This window comes from Myxocyprinus asiaticus, chromosome 15, assembly GCF_019703515.2.
Source record: "Myxocyprinus asiaticus isolate MX2 ecotype Aquarium Trade chromosome 15, UBuf_Myxa_2, whole genome shotgun sequence".
Lineage (NCBI taxonomy): Eukaryota > Metazoa > Chordata > Actinopteri > Cypriniformes > Catostomidae > Myxocyprinus > Myxocyprinus asiaticus.
The window spans coordinates 20,983,104-21,007,080 of record NC_059358.1 but is presented as its reverse complement, the minus strand read 5'-3'; the positions used below and the strand labels follow the sequence as shown (position 1 = coordinate 21,007,080).

Here is a 23,977-nt window from a genome sequence, read left to right as displayed (position 1 = left end):
TAAGGAGGCATGGACTATCAAAAGATTGAGGTCTCTTCCGAGAAAATCAATCTTTCATTGGAGATGAACTACATTATGGTCATCTTACATCACCATGTAAAAATACAATCCCATCACAATGGCTCTCTTGGAGTCATGCGGTCTCAGATCCATTTGACTAAATTTCCAACTAAAATTTACTCAGCAAACAGGGTTTTCCCAATCATTACTAGGCTAGTTGTAAACAGTGCTTTGACTGTTTGAGCCTGGGAAATTTCTCAGCCTTTCCACACAAAGATCTGTTGCAATTTATTGGAGTTTCCTAGGTTTTTAAAGAGGGCACAATTGTATTATCTCATTCCCCACACAAATACTGCTGGTAACATTTAAATATGAGAACTGTAACATTCTCAGTTATAAAACTGCAGTACAAAAGGGACCATCATGGTTTAATTTGGTAACTGGTAAATTATTTCATTTTTCAGGAACTAACGCCACTGCTCACACTTTTAATACAGTGTATCCTGAAAGTATTCACAGCGCTTCACTTTTTCCACATTTTGTTATGTTACAGCCTTATTCCAAAATTAAATTCATTATTTTCCTCAAAATTCTACAAACAATACCCCATAATGACAACGTGAAAGAAGTTTGTTTGAAATCTTTGCAAATTTATTAAAAATAAAAACCGAAAAAAATCGCATGTACATAAGTATTCACAGCCTTGCCATGACACTCATTCCACTGATCATCCTTGAGATGTTTCTACAACTTGATTGGAGTCATCCTGTGGTAAATTCAGTTGATTGGACATGATTTGGAAAGGCACACACCTGTCTTTATAAGGTCCCACAGTTAACAGTGCATGTCAGAGCACAAACCAAGCCATGAAGTCCAAGGAATTGTCTTTAGACCTCCGAGACAGGATTGTATCGAGGCAAAGATCTGGGGAAGGGTACAGAAAAATTTCTGCAGCATTGAAGGTCCCAATGAGCACAGTGGCCTCCATCATCCGTAAATGGAAGAAGTTTGGAACCACTAGGACTCTTCCTAGAGCTGGCCGCCCGGCCAAACTGAGCGATCAGGGGAGAAGGGCCTTAGTCAGGGAGGTGACCAAGAACCCAATGGTCACTCTGACAGAGCTCCAGCATTTCTCTGTGGAGAGAGGAGAAACTTCCAGAAGAACAACCATCTCTGCAGCACTCCACCAATCAGGCCTGTATGGTAGAGTGGCCAGACGGAAGCCACTCCTCAGTAAAGGGCACATGACAGCCCGCCTGGAGTTTGCCATAAGGCACCTGAAGGACTCTCAGACCATGAGAAACAAAGATTGAACACTTTGGCCTGAATGGCAAGCGTCATGTCTGGAGGAAACCAGGCACCGCTCGTTACCTGGACAATACCATCCCTACAGTGAAGCATGGTGGTGGCAGCATCATGCTGTGGGGATGTTTTTCAGCGGCAGGAACTGGGACACTAGTCAGGATCGAGGGAAAGATGAATGCAGCAATGTACAGAGACATCCTTGATGAAAACCTGCTCCAGAGCGCTCTGGACCTCAGACTGGGGCGAAGGTTCATCTTCCAGCAGGACAATGACCCTAAGCACACAGCCAAGATAACAAAGGAGTGGCTACGGGACAACTCTGTGAATGTCCTTGAGTGGCCCAGCCAGAGCCCAGACTTGAACCCGATTGAACATCTCTGGAGAGATCTGAAAATGGCCGTGCACCGACGCTCCCCACCCAACCTGATGGAGCTTGAGAGGTCTTGCAAAGAAGAATGGGAGAAACTGCCCCAAAATAGGTGTGCCAAGCTTGTAGCATCATACTCAAAAAGACTTGAGGCTGTAATTGGTGCCAAAGGTGCTTCAACAAAGTATTGAGCAAAGGCTGTGAATACTTATGTACATGTGAGTTTTTTAACATTTTTATTTATAATAAATTTGCAAAGATTTCAAACAAACTTCTTTCACGTTGTCATTATGGGGTATTGTTTGTAGAATTTTGAGGAAAATAATTAATTTAATCCATTTTGGAATAAGGCTGTAACATAACAAAATGTGGAAAAAGTGAAGCGCTGTGAATACTTTCCAGATGCACTGTACATTTGCTTTGGGTTAGAGGCTTATTGCCATTAACTTTTACAAATATACTGGACTGCTGAGATTTCTTGAGATTAAAAAAGTTTTTGCTTTATTTTATGTTGGTTAAATCATCTCTATAATTTTTTTTTTTTTTTTTCAAATGGTAAACTAAAAACAATGCTCAAAGTAACATGTTTACATTGTGGTTCAGAGGAATTCAGCCTAAAGTATACTTGGCGCATCTGCGTTGCTAATCGCTTCGTGCACAGTATGCATGACGTAAATTTAGTCATAATCCAGTCCGTGCGGTTTGACCACGCGCCGGCCAGATTTTCTGGACTTGTGGACACGGTCATCGTCTGTGCGCATCATCGGTGCATGCGCCAGCCATTGACTCTGTTCTGTTTCATTCCTCCTGACCGCCAGAGGCAGTGCTTAAGCACTAGTGGATTATCGTAGCACCAGTTAGATTGGTCTAGAGAATATACCAACAAAGTCATGTAGTGACGTAGACTGAGCCTCGAGGATAATAGCCACAGTAGCTCAGCGTTCAGCCTCATTCGCTTTCTCGCCTGATAGAGAAAGGTTGTTATTCTTTGTGTGATCCTGCGCTGTCAAGTGCAGCTTACTAGAGCAGTGAAGTATCATCCTCGTAGCCTTGGTGGTGTCACCTGTGTGATGCCCCAGTGCTCAATGTTGTCACACAGACTCGCTGCTGAAAAAGGCGTACAAATCTGCTGCCTATATAACCCATGCTGAGAATACAATCTGTCAATTACTCCTCGCTACCACCAGTACATTGGAATCAGCAAACGTTGACCCCTCAGTTTCTCAGTTCCTGCAGATAGCTGTTCTGACTATGGGCCATGTTACCCATGAACTAGGTACTCTAACAGCCACACTTCTGGCAGCCCGCCACCAGGTGTGGCTTGCTCAGGCGAAACTGCCTGAGGATTGTTAGAAGACTCTGTGGGACCTCCCAATCGTTCCTGGGCACCTCTTTGGGCCTAACGTTCCAGATCTGCTGGAAAAGAGAGTGAAATCGTTTGAGGTCACTCGCCAGCTGACACAGGTGCAGCACAATCCTGCTTCCGCCAGCATCCTACTCCACAGCCTCAGAGGCCCCGTGCTGCTGATGATGCTCAAGGTTTTGAACCTCATCATCAACAGTTGCCAGGGGGACCATGCCAGCGCCCCCCCACTGCCACTAAAAGTCACAACCATAAAGCCTGAGGTGCTTGGGCCGGCGGTCAATAATTTTTCAATGCAACACCTACAATACTGAAGGAGCACAACTGTAGATCCCTGAGTTTTGACTACCCTGAGCAGGGGGTGTGCTTTACAGTTTCGAAGCCGGCCCCCCAAGTTCTCGAGGATTGTTCCTACAGTGGTCAGGGATGCAGTTCGTTCAGTGGCTCTCTCTCAGGAAATTCGTTCTCTGTTGGAGAAGGGAGCCATAGAAAAGTTTCATCCCCTCATTCAAAGGGAGGGTTTCAACCTATTTTTTAGTTCCGAAAAAAGGCTGTGGTTTTCGTCCAATCCTTGATTTAAGGCATCTAAACTTGTTCCTGAAAACTCTGCCTTTTCGAATGTTACGTGCAGCCGACGTTCTTCGGTCTGTCATGAGGGAGGATTGGATTACAAGCATCGACTTGAAGGACGCATACTTTCATGTTTTGATTGCACCTTGGCACAGGAAGTTTCTTCAATCTAGTTTTGAAAACCAAGCTTACCATTTTAGGGTCCTACCATGCGGTCTGTCTCTTGCCCCTCGTGTTTTCACGAGGTGCATGAGTGCAGCTCTGTATCCTCTATGGTCCAGAGGAATGCAGATCCTTCCTTATTTGGACGACTGGCTGCTTTGTCCCCCCACAAGGCATCAAGCTGTCCGCGACACCAGACTGCTTTTAGAGCATGTGCAGAAACTGGGTCTCACTGTAAACGAGACAAAAAGTTGCCTGATTCCGGTGCAATCGGTTACTTTTATTGGTACGACTCTGGACTCTCATGCAATGTCTGCCACTCTGTCACATGCTCGGGCAGACAATATTCTGCAGCTCTTTGCTTGTTTCTGGCTGGGAATGATGTTGCCATACAGAGTCTTACTACAGCTTATGGGGATGCTGACTCCCGCCACTTCTGTGATTCCACTGAGCTTGCACCACCTCAGGCCTCTCCAGTGGTGGAACAACAGTTTGCAGTTGATCTCCACCAGACATCGTCATCGGTGTTGTTTCCCACCGTTGTGTTCATGCATTGACACAATGGAATCGCTGGGAGTTTTTAATGACAAGTGTACCCCTAGGGGTCATTGCTTCTCATCAGGAGGTGGTCACGACTGATGCTTCCCTTATGGGGTGGGGTGCAACATGGAATCACAGGGGTATTTGTGGCTGTTGGTCTCAAGATCAGTCCACGGACCACATTAACCTCCTGGAGTTACGTGCAGTTTTCCTAGTCCTGCAGTATTTCTTGCCGGCTCTGGCAGGTCGTCATGTGCTCATTCGGTCTGACAACACCTCGACGGTGTTCCACCTGAACCATCAGGGTGGTACGAAGTCACTCAAGTCCTTGCATCTCACTCACAAGATTCTCTCTTGGTCTCTTCCCCAACGAGCATCACTGAAGGCATTTCACCTCCGGAGGTCGAGCAATCAGGTAGCAGATGCTCTATCAAGGGATCTTCTGCATCTGGGAAAATGGAGGCTTCACCCAGATGTGGTGCAGGGCATATGGCATCAGTTCGGCGAAGCAGCAGTGGATCTTTTCACATCAGAGGCGATCACCCATTGTCGCTTGTGGTTTGCGAGGACAGAGACATCCAGCCTGTACTTTATGCATTTCCTCCTATTCCACTGTTGTGGGAGACATTACACAGGATCTCCCTGTGCAACCACAGGGTGTTCCTTGTAGCACCCTGATGGCTAGCCAGGCCTTGGTTTCCCATACTTCTGAGACTATTGGTGGGTAGACCGTGGCACTTTCCGCTCCGGAAGGATCTGCTATCGCAGATGGATGGCAGTGTTTGGCACCCGGATCCAGCCCATCTGCATCTTTGGGTTTGGCCTCTGGGTCCAATTCTCTTCTAACTGATTGTGAACCTGCTGTTGTTCATACTGTTGCTAGGGCTGCATCTACACGTTAGCTCTACGCTGCACGTTGGAATTTTTTCTCTTTATGGTGCAGGGATCATGGGTTGGATCCTAAACACTGAGGTTTCAAGAGCTTTTAGTTTTTTGCAACATCTTTTGGATGCAGGCAAGGCAGCTTCCACATTAAAGGTATACGTTGCAGCCATTTCTGCATATCATGTATCAGTTAATGGTTCTTCTCTTGGTTACCATAATCCTGTTTGTAGTTTTTTAAAGGGTATGACACGTTTAAGGCCAGCCCACAACCCCCATTTTTACTGTGTGGGATTTACCACTTGTGCTTGACTCTCTCTGTTTGCCACTGTTCTAACCTTTGCAGACAGCTGACCTTAAGTGGATATCTTTGAAAACTGCCTTTCTGTTGGCCATCGCTTCCACTAAGTGAGTCAGTGAGTTACATGCGTTGTCTGTTAGTGAGTTACGCATGCGTTGGTTGCCAGATGATTCTGCCATTGTGCTTCGGACAAATTAATCTTTTCTTCCTAATGTTCTGTTTCCTCAGTTCGTGAATCAGTCCATTAATCTGGCTGCATTTCAGAGTTCATCCCAATCATATGAGTCAAGGGATCACCTCTTGTGTCCTGTGCGAGCCTTGAGGTGTTACGTAGATGCTACCATTCCTCTTAGACAAACAGATCAGCTATTTGTTTGCTATGGTGGTGTCCGGAAGGGTGCCGCTGTATCTAAGCAGAGATTGTCACATTGGATTGTGGAGGTGATCACTCTGACATACAAGAAAACCCAAAAGCCCCTGCCAGGAGGTATTTCCTGTCATTATACTAGGGCTGTGTCTACATCTTGGGCTGCCTTTAGGGGAGTCTTCATGGCAGATATCTGTGCAGCTGCTACCTTGGCTTCTCCATGTACCTTTGCTCACTTCCACAAGGTCAATTTTGCTACCTGTGAGTTCAGCGGTTCTTCAGGGACAGCCTTGACTGTTTTACAGGTGAGTGGCATTCCTCATGACTATGTGGATAGTATTCATCCACTAGTGCTTAGGAATGAAACATACATACATACATAGGTATCTGTGGTTCTGTGAATTCTGGACGACCACCAGAGTTATTTGTCACTTGGAATGCGCAAGACATACCGAGGCTGAACGCTGAGCTAATGTGGCTATTATCCTCCAGGCTCAGCCTACGTCACTACGTGACTTTGTTGGTATATTCTCTCGATCTATCTAGCTGCCACTGCGATAATCCACAAGTGCTTAAGCACCACCTCTGGCGGTCATCCGGAATTCACTTAACCACAGATACCTACATAACTAGCATTTTCCTGAGCAACCACTGGGCGGTGCCATGATGATTCTAATTGCCTGTTTTCTGTTTCTGGTCTCGAGATGCAATGCAAAGTCTACCAAAACGAGCGATCCAGACGGATAACAACAACCATTTAAGTTTTTTGGAGTAAAAATGAATTTCAGGCTCAACTTGTGCTGTTGTTGGCTGTCAAAACATAACAACAGTAACTAACCTTGGACCATCGCTTCATGTCAGGTCGTATAATGGCAGTTTAGACACTGTCAATAAAAAATGATCATCTTGACTCTGTGAAGTATCAGCACTACATAGCCACGTTTTTTTGACAATTTGTACAAATGTAATACCTTAAACACTACATTTCCTGCTAAGAATATATGCCAATGCAAGTGAAAACACTGGAGACCTGATATTGAAAACAGTTGAATCATGGAATACTACAGGAAAAAGGTGGATATATGGAGATAACAGCCTCAGTGGCTCTATCATAGGAGAGAGCGTAACGGCAGATAATGGTCAACTAGCATGTTACAACAGTGAGTCAACATTTTGGGATACCATACAAATGAATGGGGTTTCCACACAAAAGCAGTTTATTCAGCATACTGAAGCATCTCCTCCATAGACATCCATTCAAAAAGAACTGCCTCTTGTCTCCTCGCCAGTGTACTGCCTATAGAATGTCTATGGGAGCGCCGTGTTATGCTATTTCAGGCTAAGCTTGTAGGCTTCCCCATTAGAAGGGTTCGGATTCTACTAAAAGAGTATCACAAAGAAGTTGTGGTGGGCATGCGTCAAACGCGTTCGTATTCGCTTGCGGTCAGAAGAGTATACTTACAAAGGCAACGCTGTCGACCAGGTGCAAGCCGATCCGGAACATGCAAAAACGAAGTATACCTGGGCCTTAACCCCACACACACAGATGCGTTCTGGAAATATCAAAGCACTTTGATTACTCGAATAATGTTATTTACAGAAGATATATGATGTTAAAGACACCACAGAGAATTCAATTGTGTATCGTGTATCGTTTATTTTGCACATTCAGTGAGTGTTAAGAACACTAACATACAGGTAAGTGTTTAACATTAGCAGAGATCTCACAGCATTTTGCAGTATATTTTATTGTCAAATATTCACAAGATCATTTTTAGTTTGCACTAAAACAACTTTTGCACAGTTCCTGCAATTTATGTTTTTAACACCAAAGTGATCGTGTATAGAGCACAAATGACTTGTTTTGTTTTTATTTTTTTTAATCTGTTTTTTTTTTTTTTTTTTTGCCCTCATGTGTCTTGGATCTTATATGGTTTGAATCTTTTAATATATTTTCATTTTGTTATACCAGTGATTAGATACAAAAAAGTGTTTTGTACATGAAGGACATTACTGAGTGGATAGGATGTGCTTTTACACAGGGAGGGAGCACTTCAGAAGCTTGAATGGAAAGAAGCATTTTATCAGCCAGAATTAGTTATGCCATGTCTATCCAATTCTTCGATGAAAGAAAAGTATTTGACCAGACCAGATTAATGCTAGTGGCTAATTGGAATTGATGTGATGTTTGAAAACCAGAAATGGAGAGAAACTGCATATCAAAAGTTGTGTATAAATAAGTGTCATGAAGTATGCAGTAATGGAGAAAGTTTTCAGTGTAGGAAAATACTGTTTCAGTGTGGATGAGAGGTGTAAACGTCGCAAAATCAATGCGTTTTCAAATGAAAACATATAAGAGTGGACGTGGCCTATGACATGAAGGGGGCACTGGGGTGGAGAAGGGATATTGGATAAGTAGACGAAGAAGTGAGGTATCCTTCAGTTTATACAACCTGTAGCATTGTGACTGGTGGTATTTTATGAACACGTACTTTCTGGATTTTATGAACTACAAATAATATGACTCCTTCCCTTCTGTCTCTCAAACACATCACACTACAAGAATCAGAACATCCTTAAACATGCTAAAAGTTTTCAACTTTGAACTACACACACCTCTTTGTCTATCTCTATATCACACAGCTTTTAAAAAGACATTGAATCCATTCCACCTCAAAAAGAGCATGTGATGAAATGGGATAGAGAGATCTATAAAACAAAGAACCTCTGTTTTATGCTGAAGTGAAGATCTGATGTATGAAATTGCAGGACTTCATACAGACAGTGACATTCAGAGTGTGTTTATAGCATAGCAGTGCAGATTAATGTTTTCAGGACCAGATTTATCCACATAATGCATGCTGAAATTGTTGCAAAAGCAATAAATCAGGTCCTGAGTGCTGCCAAAGGATTATTGTTGTACAATCACATGACTTAATTTGTAGCAGAGGAGAATGTGACACAGCAGGAATCTGAAACATCTAGACAGTCTATGCAGAACAGAACAAATCATCCTTAAAGATCATACTACCTCTGTGTCACTTCAGTGCAGTGGAGAATCCGTACATATGATAAGCTGCCCATCACAAACTCCTTTGGATGCAAGTAAAGAGGAAAAATCAGACCACACAATACCAAAAAAGAGCTGTGCAGCTGTTAGGAGATATGGCACACACACAGATGCAGCTGATTTAATGTGTGACAGCATCACAAATCCGTAGTTCACACCATGTCCTGTTCTGCTGTGGCCTTGGGGTGAAATATGGAGTGTTGTTCAGACATGCGATAAGGGCAGTAAAAGCCAGTGCATGGAGAGGTCTGTTCACTCTTACATCTTATACAATTTCATTAAAAACCACCTCGGAATGAATTCAGAATAAACTTCTAACAGTCTGTGAACTTGTTATATTATATTTGGTCTTGTTATTATTAACACTTATCAAGTTTTTTTTTTTTTTTTTTTTATGTTCTAGGTTGTACTAATGGTGGTGTTACTAGTGTGTTCTAGTGTTAAATGGAATTACTTATACAGTAGTTGTGTTTTAAAAGATTTATACCGAGGCCTTTCATCACAACAGTAATGATGTAAAAGTCTTTTTTTCCCCAAGTCTTGCTGAAGTTTAGTTACCTTCTTCTTTAGAGATGGTAACAAAGGCATCTTTCACATAACTCTCACTTCTGTTCGTTTTTCACTGTGCCCGTGTTGGGTTGTGTGTGGTGTGTGCAGTGAAGCTCTAATATTCACTGAGCGTGTGCCACTTTGAGATTTGGCGCCGTGGGTTTTGGCAGACCTCCTGCCAGTGGGCAGCACCCAAGGGGCAGGGGCTGTTGGAGCCAAGCACCAGGCGTCCCAAGGCCTGGTTTTTAGTGGTGCGGTCAAAGTCCATGACCAGGAACTCAATAGAGATGTCTGGCAGCAACTCAGACGGCACATCGTAGATGAAGGATTCGTTAAAGACAGGGTTGAGTGTACACTTCTTCACATGTGTTTTCTTCTTGGCAATGCGCTTGTGGCCATAGAACACGTTTAACTTCACGTATGGGTCTGGAAAAAAAGAGGAGGCAGGCATTAGGTCAGAAAATACATGCTAATTGACTTCAAAATATAGTCCTGCAGAGTTGTCAGTTTATCTGACAAGGGAGGCAAGGGATGATCACCCATTGGAAAGAAAAAATGACAAATTAGATCTCTGCAATATTTCAACTGTTTCTCCAGCAAATAAATTAAATGGAAAGCAAATGGAGACATTTGATTAAGTCTCCTGCTTCTCACATTTTTCCCCTGAGAAAAAGCCCATGTAATTTCACGTGTCTCTAAAGTTTCAGAAGAGATCTCAATAACTATGTTTCCATCCAAGGATTAAAAAATAAATAAAGCTGATGGAAATGCAAATTATCGATACATTTTCACAAGTCAAGAAAAATGGCATTAATGCAAAAATGTAGTGTCACATGACCGAATTTACATTACATTTGTCCTTACAACAAACAGCACAATGGAGAGGTAGCCTGATGAGGAGCCTTGAGTTTTCCTAAAAAATGTTAAAATACACATCACCTTTATTCTTACTGGAAGTTTTTCCAGACTTTTTATGGACTGCGTGTTCCCAAGCTGGTAAAGATTACGGCGTGCTTTACCAAAATGCACCAAAACATGTGAATCTGCACTGTCCAGCCTGTAAGCCTTATTTATGGTTGTTTAAGTTCTCAGAGTATCTGAAGTGGATGTCAACCAATGAGAAGATGCACTTCTTTTTATTGTATTGCAATAACAGACACGAGTTTTCAGAACAGAAAAACAAAAGGGGACTGAACAAAATAATTAGTCTAATAAACAGATACAAATATGCATAAGAGAAAAGTGATATGAAGGGAGTAATTAACTTAAATGATGAAAAATAAATCATAACAAGTGTACGGATAAAGATAAAGTCATAAATAACAGAGCTACAGTGCATCTGGAAAGTATTCACAGCGCTTCACTTTTTCCACATTTTGTTATGTTACAGCCTTATTCCAAAATTGATTAAATTCATTATTTTCCTCAAAATTCTACAAACAATACCCCATAATGACAATGTGAAAGAAGTTTGTTTGAAAACTTTGCAAATTTATAAAAAAAAAAAAACAAACGAAAAAAAATCACATGTACATAAGTATTCACAGCCTTTGCCATGACACTCAAAATTTAGCTCAGGTGCATCCTGTTTCCACTGATCATCCTTGAGATGTTTCTACAACTTGATTGGAGTCCACCTGTGGTAAATTCAGTTGATTGGACATGATTTGGAAAGGCACACACCTGTCTATATAAGGTTCCACAGTTAACAGTGCATGTCAGAGCACAAACCAAGCCATGAAGTCCAAGGAATTGTCTGTAGACCTCCGAGACAGGATTGTATCGAGGCACAGATCTGGGGAAGGTTACAGAAACATTTCTGCAGCATTGAAGGTCCCAACGAGCACAGTGGCCTCCATCATCCATAAATGGAAGAAGTTTGGAACCACCAGGACTCTTCCTAGAGCTGGCCGTCCGGCCAAACTGAGCGATCGGGGGAGAAGGACCTTAGTCAGGGAGGTGACCAAGAACCCGATGGTAACTCTGACAGCGCTCCAGCATTTCTCTGTGGAGAGAGGAGAACCTTCCAGAAGAACAACCATCTCTGCAGCACTCCACCAATTAGGCCTGTATGTTAGAGTGGCCAGACAGAAGCCACAAGACAGCCCACCTGGAGTTTGCCAAAAGGCACCTGAAGGACTCTCAGACCATGAGAAACAAAGATTGAACTCTTTGGCCTGAATGGCAAGCGTCATGTCTGGAGGAAACCAGGCACCGTTCATCACCTGGCCAATACCATCCCTACAGTGAAGCATGGTGGTGGCAGCATCATGCTGTGGGGATGTTTTTCAGTGGCAGGAACTGGGAGACTAGTCAGGATCGAGGGAAAGATGAATGCAGCAATGTACAGAGACATCCTTGATGAAAACCTGCTCCAGAGCGCTCTGGACCTCAGACTGGGGCGAAGATTCATCTTCCAACAAGACAACGACCCTAAGCACACAGCCAAGAAAACAAAGGAGTGGCTCCGGGACAACTCTGTGAATGTCCTTGAGTGGCCCAGCCAGAGCCCAGACTTGAACCCGATTGAACATCTCTGGAGAGATCTGAAAATGGCTGTGCACCGACGCTCCCCATCCAATCTTATGAAGCTTGAGAGGTCCTGCAAAGAAGAATGGGAGAAACTGCCCAAAAATAGGTGTGCCAAGCTTGTAGCATCATACTCAAAAAGACTTGAGGCTGTAATTGGTGCCAAAGGTGCTTCAACAAAGTATTGAGCAAAGGCTGTGAATACTTATGTACATGTGATTTTTTATTTTTTTTAATTTGCAAAGATTTCAAACAAACTTCTTTCACGTTGTCATTATGGGGTATTGTTTGTAGAATTTTGAGGAAAATAATGAATTCAATCCATTTTGGAATAAGGCTGTAACATAACAAAATGTGGAAAAAGTGAAGCGCTGTGAATACTTCCCAGATGCACTGTATATGGGGTCATATTATACCAAAAGTTATATAAAGACACAAAATTCGTTCACTCATTCCAAGTTTTGATGTTGTTGTTGTTTTTTGTTTTTTTTGGAAGAGGTGGAAAGAGTTTTAATGCAAATTCCAACATCTCTTTGAAAAAACGACTGCAGATTAAGCTAGCTGTTATGTATGGACTAATGCAGTGTTTCTCAAGCATTTCATGCAATCAAGTGTTTATTTACACATGTAAAAGAAAAAGAAATGAGCATTTTTATTTTTATTTTTTTTTTAAGAAAAATAAGAAAAGAACATAAGCACATAATTTTGTCATTTGAGAAAAGTGAAGAGGAGTGTTGAGGTTTTTATTTGTTGTTCGGACACCGCAGCCCCACATTTCACAACATATTTTCTGCAGGGACAAATAAAATTACATAATGTGAAAGGATTGTCCATATTTTAATTCAGGAGTGTAATATAGGATTACAGGCTCACTAATGCCACCAGTTCTGTTGTGTTTTGCCAAGTATTCCAATCCATTTCTTCTAATAATCCCAGATGCAGACAAACTACTTCTCCAATTCTATGTTGCCTTCTGATATTTTCTACTATCGCAATTATGTGACCGTCAAACAGAAAGCTGGCAAATTTCAATAAATTGTCTCAATACTCTCTACATTTTTCACAAATGTGGGGACATCTGGGACACGAATGGTCAGCTACAATTTGCAATATACACAAAATTTTGTATGGAAATGGCTCAAGGGCAGATTTATTTTGCACTAAACCAAAACTCATGCGAGAAGGTTTTTTTTTTTTTTAAGAATGATGTCATGACGCACACCATTTTATCGGTAAAAGGCCATTTGAATGGAAATGAGCCGGAGGCAGCAATTTTCACAAAAATATTTTTACGCATTTTCACTTTGTCGATAACAGAATAGTGCAAAAAGTGGATGGAAACTTAGTTAATGTCACAAACAGTGCTCAGATTTGCCATCATAACCAAGCCTGCAATCAAATGTCAGAGATTTCAATACAAATTCAACCATTTTTCATCAAATTCATTCAAAACCAAATTATCAGAGCTGTGCCAACCACATTAATTTTATAGATCTTACTGTACTGTACATCAAACTCAAATGATTTTATTTGTCACACACATAAACACCGGGGTTTTTAGCAGTGAAATTATTTTCCTGCAGGTCAGCTCCAGTTTAAAATTGTGCATAGAAATTTATTAACAAAATATAAACAAGAAGAGAGTAGTTAAAGAATAAGAGTGAAGGAATAAATAATAATGGAATATAATTAGGATACTTATAATAAAGGAAAAAGTAGAAATATTCATGTACATTTCTATACAGTATATGTATTCTTTTTAAATAAACTACACAATAAGTAAACAAGCGTGCAAATGTTTTGGTATTTTGTAGCGAAGTCTTAGTCCATGAGATAGTACATGGAAGTGTTACTACTAGTAATGGTGAGTGTCCTTGATGTATATACATAGTCAGATATGTATATATACAACATGGAGTATTCTGGGTTGTAGAGTTCGAATGTTATTTTTGTCCCATGGTCTTCATAAATTTTCTCTTTTTTTTTCTCTCTCATTTTATTGCCATTAAATCTCTTAAACTATAAAAGAACATCCTCTGAGCAATACAATTGTCCTCTGGGAACTGCCCATCTCTTTAGGAGAGCTCTGGAGAGAGGCATTCAGAATAATGTTATTTTTCTTTCCTTCATTTGTTCTTTATTCATTTGTTGTTTATCTAAATAACAAAATAGTTTGTTTTTAGAATGTTTCAGTTTATACCTCTGTCTGCATGTTCATGATTTTGTGTTTGTAGGTGTATTTTTGGAGCAGGTGTGTGCATATCTCTGCATTTGTGTGCTTTTGTGAGTGTACACTTACTGCCAGACAGGCCAGTGATGTCCAGTTTTGGAAGGTGTTTTGCTTTTAACACCACCACGCTGAGTCTGTGAGAGACTGGCTGATATGACAGAGAGACCAGCAGCTCTCCACGGCTCACACACTGCAGTGATACAAACACACAAAGTTGTGTGATGAATTGTTTCTCTCATGTGCACATACATTCACACTTGTTTTCCATTTGTCTTCACAGCTCATCCTCTTCGGCTCTGTGTGGAGGCATGGACAGGCTTTCAAGTATGTGCTAACAGAATTAACGCTCAACGGGCAGGTTGGATAGGCAAATTTATCAATGACTAACATTCCCTTATACACACTGCTGTAGGAGGATGAAACAGAATCTGTGCAGTGAGTCAGTGCTACTGAGCGCCAGACACATAACAAGCACCCAGATGAATCACAAAGCACAAGAACAAATTAATATAGTTGAAGTCAGAAGTTTACATACACCTTAGCCAAATACATTTAAACTCAGTTTTTCACAATTCCGAATCGTAGAAAACATTCCCTGTCTTAGATCAGTTAGGATCACTACTTTATTTTAAGAATGTGAAATGTCAGAATAATAGTAGAGGGAATGATTTATTTCAGCTTTTATTTCTTTAATCACATTCCCAGTGGGTCAGAAGTTTACATACACTTTGTTAGTATTTGGTAGCATTGCCTTTAAATTGTTTAACTTGGGGGGTCAAATGATTTGGGTAGCCTTCCACAAGCTTCTCACAATAAGTTGCTGGAATTTTGGCCCATTCCTTCAGACAGAACTGGTGTAACTGAGTCAGGTTTGTATGCCTCCTTGCTCGCACACGCTTTTTCAATCGGATTGAGGTCAGAGCTTTGTGATGGCCACTTCAATACCGTGACTTTGTTGTCCTTAAGCCATTTTGCCACAACTTTGGAGGTATGCTTGGGGTCATTGTCCATTTGGGAGACTCATTTGCAACAAGCTTCAACTTCCTGGCTGATGCCTTGAGATGTTGCTTCAATATATCCACACAATTTTTCCTTTTTCATGATGCCATCTATTCTGTGAAGTGAACCAGTCCCTCCTGCAGCAAAGCACCCCCACAACATGATGTTACCACCCCCATGCTTCACGGTTGGGATGGTGTTCTTTGGCTTGCAAGCCTCACCCTTTATCCTCCATTTATAACAATGGTAATTATGGCCAAACACATTTTTGTTTCATTAGACCAGAGGACATTTCTCTAAAAGTAAGATCTTTGTCCGCATGTGCACTTGCAAACTGTAGTCTGGCTTTTTTTATGGTGTTTTTGGAGCAGTGGTTTCTTCCTTGCTGAGCAGCCTTTCAGGTTATGTCAATATAGGACTCGTTTTACTGTGGATATAGATACTTGTCTTCCTGTTTCCTTCAGCATCTTCACAAGGTCCTTTGCTGTTGTTCTGGGATTGATTTGCACTTTCCGCACCAAACTACATTAATTTCTAGGAGACAGAATGTGTCACCTTCCTGAGCGGTATGATGGCTGCGTGGTACCATGGTGTTTATACTTACGTACTATTGTTTGAACAGATGAACGTGCTACCTTCAGGCATTTTGAAATTGCTCCCAAGGATGAACCAGACTTGTGGAGGTCCACACATTTTTTTTTCAGAGGTCTTGGCTGATTTCTTTTGATTTTCCCACGATGTCAAGCAAAGAGGCACCGAGTTTGAAGGTAGGCCTTAAAATACATCCACAGGTACATCTCCAATTCAGTACACCTCCTAACAGAAGCTAATTGTATAAAGGCTTGATATCATTTTCTGGAGTTTTCCAAGCTGCTTAAAGGCACAGTTAACGTAGTGTATGTAAACTTCTGACCCACTGGAATTGTGATATAGTCAATCAAAAGTGAAACAATCTGTCTGTAACAATTGTTGTAAAAATTACTTAGATGTCCTAAACGACTTGCCAAAACTATAGTTTGCTAATATGAAATCTGTGGAGTGGTTAAAAAAATTTGTTTTAATGACTTCAACCTAAGGTATGTAAACTTCTGACTTCAACTGTACAGGAACTCCAGGTTGAATGAAAATTGAAATTGGCCCTGAAGGAAAGCTAAAAAACCTTCAGAGCCAAGCTGAAATGACCAGCTGAATTCTCATGCTGGTCCAGGCTGATTTATGCAGGTTAGTGCTGATCGAGCTGGTGGACCAGAATAGTTGTGCTGTTCACCAGCAAAACTTACAGAAATGAATTCAGGATTTTTTTATTTTATTTTTATTATTATTATCATGTGACATATTTAATTATATTTTTTGCTAGACATATATAGTTGTGTTAGGTATGGGATTTAATTATTTGACGTCATGTGTTTTTAAAAAATATTTTATACAAATATTGCCCTTTGCCCTTCTTTTGAATTTTAACTGAATCCTATTGAAGAGACTGGGCTTGTGGGTCCATACGCCATTGTGTTGTACTTGCTCTCACCTGCATGCTCCTCTTAGTGATCTGTTGAGTGATATGGACTCGGCCCGTACTCGGGTCCACGCCTGCCAGTGGAACCATCGCCTCCCCGATCACGTCGTCTCGTGAGAACCGATCAAAACTCAACACCAGGAAGTGCAGAGTGAGATCAGACAGTGAGCTGAACGGCACGCCATAGAATGTGAAGGTCTCATCAAACGCAGGCTCCAGAGTCTTCCTCAGGACGCGAGTCTTTACACGATGTTTCTTCTCTGGCAGAATGGTCATCTTCACGTAGGGGTCAGCGCTTCCCGCCTGTCCCTCCATTGCTGGCAACCCCCGAGCCTCAAGGATGGTGACCACTAAGGCCTTCTTGGGAAAGTTATAGTCGATGGCAATGCTGAGATCCCCACGACTTGGCTCATCAGCAGGGGTAAAGGGTGTGGCCGTGCTGGAAACGGTGGTACTGGAGGTCTGACTGCTGCTTGCAGAGCTGCTCTCCAGACAGCAGTAATCGGCACGCACAGGAAGTTCTCGCTCCAGGCTGGGCACCTCATGGCTGCATTCTCCAAGCCTCATCTGCATTTGTTTCTCCGCCAGCAGACTGCCCTCTGCTGCTGAATCCATATCTACCAGCACCACAGGGCGGCCCTTGTTGACTTGAGTCCCATCGGTAGGGCGAGATCTGGCCTGACGTGCCACACGTACAGTCCTCTTGCTGTTGATCAGCGTGTCGGGGTAGATACTCATTCCTTTCAGCATGTGAATGAACTTGTATGGAGGGTCTGTGAGAGGGTCACTGTGTTCTGAGTGGATGCCATGGAGCTTGTAGCTTGTCCTGTTATAATGTTTCTGACAGCAAGTCCAGACGAAGATTAATGCTACGACAGCGATAACCAATACACCAGCACCGATAAACCCTGCCAGCACTGGGGACATATCTGAAAGACACAGAAGGATAAATAGACTGATGAACAGCTTGAATTAAATCAATTTATCTATATTCACATAGTCACATATCAACAGTTCTTTAATCATCAAGAATGAAACAACAGTTCTTTCTGGTTCTAGATGGTGAATGAAGACAAAGCCCAATACACTCCAGACCTACTTCAGATCAACTCTACCCATATGCAGAGGACCACAACCATCCCAAACAGAACTGAAACACTCAAAGCATGATTATAACAAACTCTTACAACCAGTCCCATGCTGTAAAAACATAGTGATTAGCTACAAAATATAAAAATAAATCAAGTCTTTGATATTGACAATAAGAGTATAATCGAATAGAATAGATTTTGTCAGTGTCACTGATGTGCCTCAAGTTCAGTGAAGTAATCCAAAATAATATTAGATAAAAAAAAATAAAAAAAATCAGTTACATTCAGAGTAAATAATAGAAAAGCTGAGTGCAGTTTATTTTCTAAAGCTTCCTGTCCTTGTGTTGTCGGCAATGGGACAGTGACAAATTAAAAGACAAAGATTTGTGAAAGTAGAACAGAAATGCTCCCTAGGGGAGTGTGTTGCTAGTAAAATTATGGCCTTTGCAAGATGAGCTGCTAAAACATTTTGTTTGATTAACAATTTAACTTTATGCTGATTACTACACAATGGCATTTTTATGGGGTCATTAAGAGTGACCTCTAAGATGTGACATGCCTGAGGTCAACCGTCATATTGGCTGGCTGTGAGAGGCTGTTTGACGTTGGAGGAAGATAAACAGAAAGATTCAGTAGAGAAAGAGAAAGCAGAGAATGAGAACAAAAAAAACAAACAAACAAAAAACAGAGAGGCACAAAAAATATATGGAAAAAAGCCTGTATTAAACATTCTTAAAGTAATTAATGCAACGCAGGCATGAAAAGAGAGAGATAGCAATGGGAATGGGGGGTGCCAGTACTCCTCCCTGTCTGTCATATTTTTTCCCCATTACTCTCTCCCAAACCCAGACAAAGACCCTCACCCCTCTCGCTAGATGATGCAAGACTTTGGTAGGCTCTAAAAAAGCAGCTGCTCCAATTACCTGGAAACATCCCAAGGGGAATAGGCATGCATGAACTAAAAGCACACACAAACAAAGAGGATAGACATCCACCTCACGCACACATTCGCACAGAGTTGCTAGAGCAGAAAACTCAGCCCACATATCAGGCAGACCAAACAAATCACAGTCGATCACAGAAACATTTTTCAGTTCATAATCAGTTTTCAGTGAAGGTAGCATGGCTTCTTTTTGGCTTACCAACCCTGGGACCTAAAGCATCTCTGTAACACAATTCATGGCAGGTCAAATAAATCCTACAACATTTGAGGAAGTTCGAGCACCATATTTCTGTATTTCTCATGATATAAATCAAGATAACTTCCCTTTCATACACTAACAGATGTCTAATCTGTGGACACTTGACGGGAGAATAATGAAATATAAAATATCTGGATGTGAGATGACAAACAAGCACATCTGTCTGTAAGTGAGATTGACATGTTCATACAGTAGCCTACCCTCTTAACCTTGAATATCTAAATTAACTGGATTTTATTCAACTCAAAATATTATTTAACATCGCTAAATCGACCTGAGTACATTAGGTTACATTAACAAAACTAATATAAGTCTAAGAACAGACAAACGTAGCTCCATAGGGTAACAATTGCAGACTACCACTTTTTACATTGTAGCTATGTGCTCTGACTTTATTGTGGCAGCAATATCAGGAAGCCGTACTGTCTAATTGCTGTGCTGTTTAAATGAATCCAATTAAATCATTAATTACCAACCCATACAGACATTAATATTGTCAGATGTGCTATTCCTGCACTGAGCAAAAGTGCTGTTTTGGCTCAATGTGGAAAAGACTTGGATTCATAGACTGGGATGATACAGCACAACCTCTAGAAAATCTTAAATATGTCCTCACCTACAGGATCTCTCAAAATAAGATTCAGTATTGTAAAACATGGCGAGGAAAATGTTTTGTATGCATAACACTGTCTGGCTTCTAAAAGATGTTCTCATGTAAATCCTGTCTTGCATCATCCAAAGCATGTACAGCTGCTACTCATTGTACACAAGTGAATCCCACTGTGAGAGTGGGTGAAGTAACTTTGTCTGAAGTGTAAATGTCACTCAGACGCCGGTGCCAGATGGAGGTGGGCACTGTGGTACCAGCTGGTGCTGACACACAGATCCGAGGGCTCTCCTTTGCGTCACACACCATCAGACATGACAAAATAAGTTATATCTGTAAATTTACCAAAAAAATAAATAAAAATAAATCTTGTCCTTAACTGGAGCAGGAAAATGACACATTTTATATCAGTGGTGCAATTCAAGTGATAAAAGGCATTCTATTCTATTATGCCTTAGTGAATATACAGTATAGGCCTAGTGAGTTTATGAACACGGAGTTCAATTATTCCACAACTGTTCTTACAAATCTGTCCTAATCCAGCCTTAGTCTACAGGTTATGAATTTAGAATTCTTTGACTAAAATGGCTCTAATGTGGATTGATCTTAAAAAGTACTCATTGTATATCAAACAATGTGTGTGTATATTCAGGTATATGCAGATAGAGACGCGCCGCCTAGTGGTTCACGCTGAGCAGCGCAACAATATGAAATAATTTAACATTACTCAACTAGCAAAGATAATCAAAATGATCGTTTGCCAAATGTTGGCTATAGATGCAGAACACTTGAAACACTTCACAGAACAAAGCAATAATTATCGATCTATCTGAATCGTCATGTCAAAAGTTGTTTGATCCTCCTATACGTAGTGCAATCGTACTGGCAATATTACCGCTGTGTTTTATATCAGTCTCTTTGTTGTTAACCTGCCACTTTCATTTGGAGCGCGCCACACAACGTGCAGCTGATCAGATCGGGAGCGGCATTAAGACAAGTTCTGTGAATTATTTTCTCTTCCTTATTCAGCCTTTGGTGGATTTACAACGTAGCCTATCTAACTATAGCGTTTGCAATGTTTTATACAAAATCTAGATTTTAAAGAAATAAACAAATCACGTCAAAACGCAAATTCGAATTAATCGGAAAAACCGCCCAGCCCTATCTACAACATCCCTAAACCGGCGGCACCTGCCTGAATTTGATAAACCGCGGGCCGCGGCCGCAGCCTCACCTGACCAAATAACATCCAGTAGCCTACAGTATCCACCCGTGCGCTTCACTGTCTGTATTAGAATATATATGTTTTATAAACGAACAAGTCAGAATGTATACACCTGGATCGTGCTCTGAGACGTTTGAGAAATCTTGGGTGGAGACTGTAATATCAGTGGTGCGTTTATGCGTTATTAACAAAGGGCCCTCGGGTCCAGTCCGGATTAGACATCACGTCATTCCGACTCTCCATCTCACTACGCATCACTCCATTAAATCACTTCAGGATCATGGCAACGTTCACACACGACAACAAAACACTAAACAAAGAATCGGTATGCTACATGACTAAAGTACATATTCCCCTGATTTCTAACTAAGCGGCCGTTCACACCGAACGTGTAGAAAAATCTAGACGCAGCGCAAAGACTGTTACAGAACGCAGGTGTCTCGAGACGCGTTTTAACAGCTTAAGTTCTTTTTAACCTGACACAGTGTCTAAAAAATGCGTCAAAGCCTGGTGCATGTTTACATAGAAAAAAACATGAGAAAAACGGAGCGGGCGGACGCTAAAACGTGTTCGGTGTGAACTGACCCTTAGTCTAATCGGTTTGCCAATTTATGACTTATTGTATATAGGCTGTCTCCCTGTGGCAACATTGTAAAAAAAATACATGGCACAATTTTACCAAGGTCAGGTGTACTCCATAATGCCTAACATTATGTTCCTCCCAGTAGATTCAGGCGTGTCAGGATGCTCAGGCCTGCTGCACTCACCGTAAGCTGCTCGTATTTCAGTGATCTCAGCCATTTTTAGGGTTGGGCGCGCTGCGATCCGATCCGAAAAACAGCAGTGGAATAAAGAATTTATGTTGAAGGTTCTTCGTTTAGCTGATATAATTCGAATAATTCATAGCTACACTTCTACAGTACATGTTGTGACCGCGAGTCGTCACTGGTCCAGGCCGTTGTGGGATGCTAAGCGAACTGAGGGATGCTGAGCGTCGGGATGCACAGCGTCAGACCCGGAGTCTGACCGTAAGTACCGCCCACCAGTAGAGCTCATCTCATGGACAGAATCTAAAAGGTATTTTCGAGCAATTTCATATTCGCAGAAGGATACAGTGTCCACAGAAAAATGCTGTCTTTTGTATGGAATGAAATATGTGCCACTGGGTCTTGAACTTGCCCTTACAAAAAAAAAAAAAAAAAACCTTACAGAAATCCTGCAGGAATTTTCTGCAGTTTTCCTACAGGATTTTCTGCTCATTTTCCTGTAGCATTCCTGCAGGAATATTATGAAGGAATGGAAATAATTTTCTGCAGGAATTCTATCCTGCAGGAATTGTCTTACAGGTCATTAAAACACTTTTATTCCCTGCAGGAATATTGCAGGGAAGATTTCAAATCCTGCAAAACAGCAAGTGTTAAACTGTACACATTGTGCAGGAGTTTTCTACAGGAACTACAGTATCTGGGTGGTGTCCTGCAGGATTTGATTTTCTCCTGGAGAATCAAACTCACAAATAGTAAATTTTTACCAATTAATAATTTTATTTATGGAAATGTTGTCATAATGGATGAATCTGTTAAGTTCCCAAGCAGCTGAATCAGTCACACCTAGAAAACAGAGAATTAAACGAGCTAAGAAAAAGGACAATATTGCTGACAACTGTGAAAAAAAGATCAAAACAATGTTGTGAATTGTGATCCTAACAGTGTAAAATATATAAGCTAATAGGTAATAGGTTTCAGAGGTGTGCACAGAAAGGGTGCTGCAGGGGCACCTTCGAGAAAAGACTTGTTTTCTCACTTTCATTTGGAACATGCTTTCGAGGGGTGTCCCCTTCCTGCAGCAGAGCCCTTCAAGGGAGCAAAAATGCTGTTTGAAATTTGACCCAGAATATCGAAGTGGTGTTACCTGAAGAGTAACAGGTCAGATAAAAAGTCAACCCTATGTACTGTAGTGTACTTTCTTTAAAAGAATAAACTCGATTGTTTTTCCGACATCGCATAAAACTCTCATTTCCAACATTCCTTAGTATTAATGCCAGTATTTTAGTAAAATAACACTATATTAATATGAAAGGAAATTAAGAAAAAGTACAATAAAAAGTGCCAGTTGTATAAAGAGGAGGATGATGAGGTCAGAGAGGAAGCAGCAAAGATGACAGGATGAAGTAAAGGAGCAGAGATGAGAGAAAGTTTAGAGAAGAGTGATGAGACAAGAAAAAGATTTAAAGACTTTGAAGCACTGTGGTGTTATCAGGGTAAAACCATGGTACTGAATGATTACTATATTTCATGATATTGTAATGGTACTCCGAGGTACTTTAAAGAAATACCAAGGTTGTCTAAAAAAAACATTGTAATACCATGGTGCTTTTTGTGATAAATATAACAGAATAGATTTTTATTTTCTGATAAAGGAAACTAGGAAATTAGGATATGTACTGTATATAATAAAGGAATTACTTAAATACTCTAAAAGCAAAGAAATTAGTATAGTAAATAAGTACTAATCATTAATATTTAGATAATCGGTGCCCTTTTTTATCCTTCCGCCCCTGACTCTGCTGAGGTCTGTGCACACCACTGATAGGTTTTTATATTCACAAAGGTGTATGTTTTAGATCATTCTAATCAAACATCTTATCTGTTATCAACTTTATATTGGATTAGTATAAAATGTTTTTTACTTTTCAAAACTCTTGTAGAAAAACTAAAACAAAGGGGAAAAGTATTACCTATCATCCATCCATGCCTTTGTCCTCATTTTTGCCTTATTAATTTCCTTTACGACTGTCCACTGTGTCTGGGGAAAAACAGCAATTACATTTCAATTAAAGTTGAATGCATTAAGGCCTTCAAGTAAAGGTATTTTGGACATGTCAATAATACACTCATAACAGCTCATAACATCACCTTTTTTCCATGAGATTCACAATCTGTCATCTTGTCATTGGTGTGGCAGAAAGCCCAACATCTAATCAGAAACATAAGACATTACAACACAGCACAACAAAAAGGAGATAAGAGGTTAGAACTAGATAAGGTACATTTTCTAAGGAAAATGTGAGTGGTGCTTGCCGTGGCAAAATTCCACCACAATAAC

The 23,977-nt window shown here is 41.0% G+C and overlaps 1 protein-coding gene across 1 annotated transcript; it reads right to left on the bottom strand.

Moving 5' to 3' along the window:
• Positions 1–7,494: 7,494 nt before the first annotated feature.
• LOC127452764 (synaptotagmin-11-like) lies at positions 7,495–21,872 on the bottom strand. Its single transcript, XM_051718461.1, has 4 exons — positions 21,640–21,872; positions 16,760–17,676; positions 14,305–14,425; positions 7,495–9,902 (listed from the first exon to the last, which is right to left on the bottom strand). The coding sequence occupies exons 1-4, from the start codon at positions 21,671–21,673 to the stop codon at positions 9,592–9,594; spliced, it is 1,383 nt and encodes a 460-aa protein (XP_051574421.1). The 5' UTR covers positions 21,674–21,872; the 3' UTR covers positions 7,495–9,591.
• Between the last annotated feature and the right edge of the window lie 2,105 nt (positions 21,873–23,977).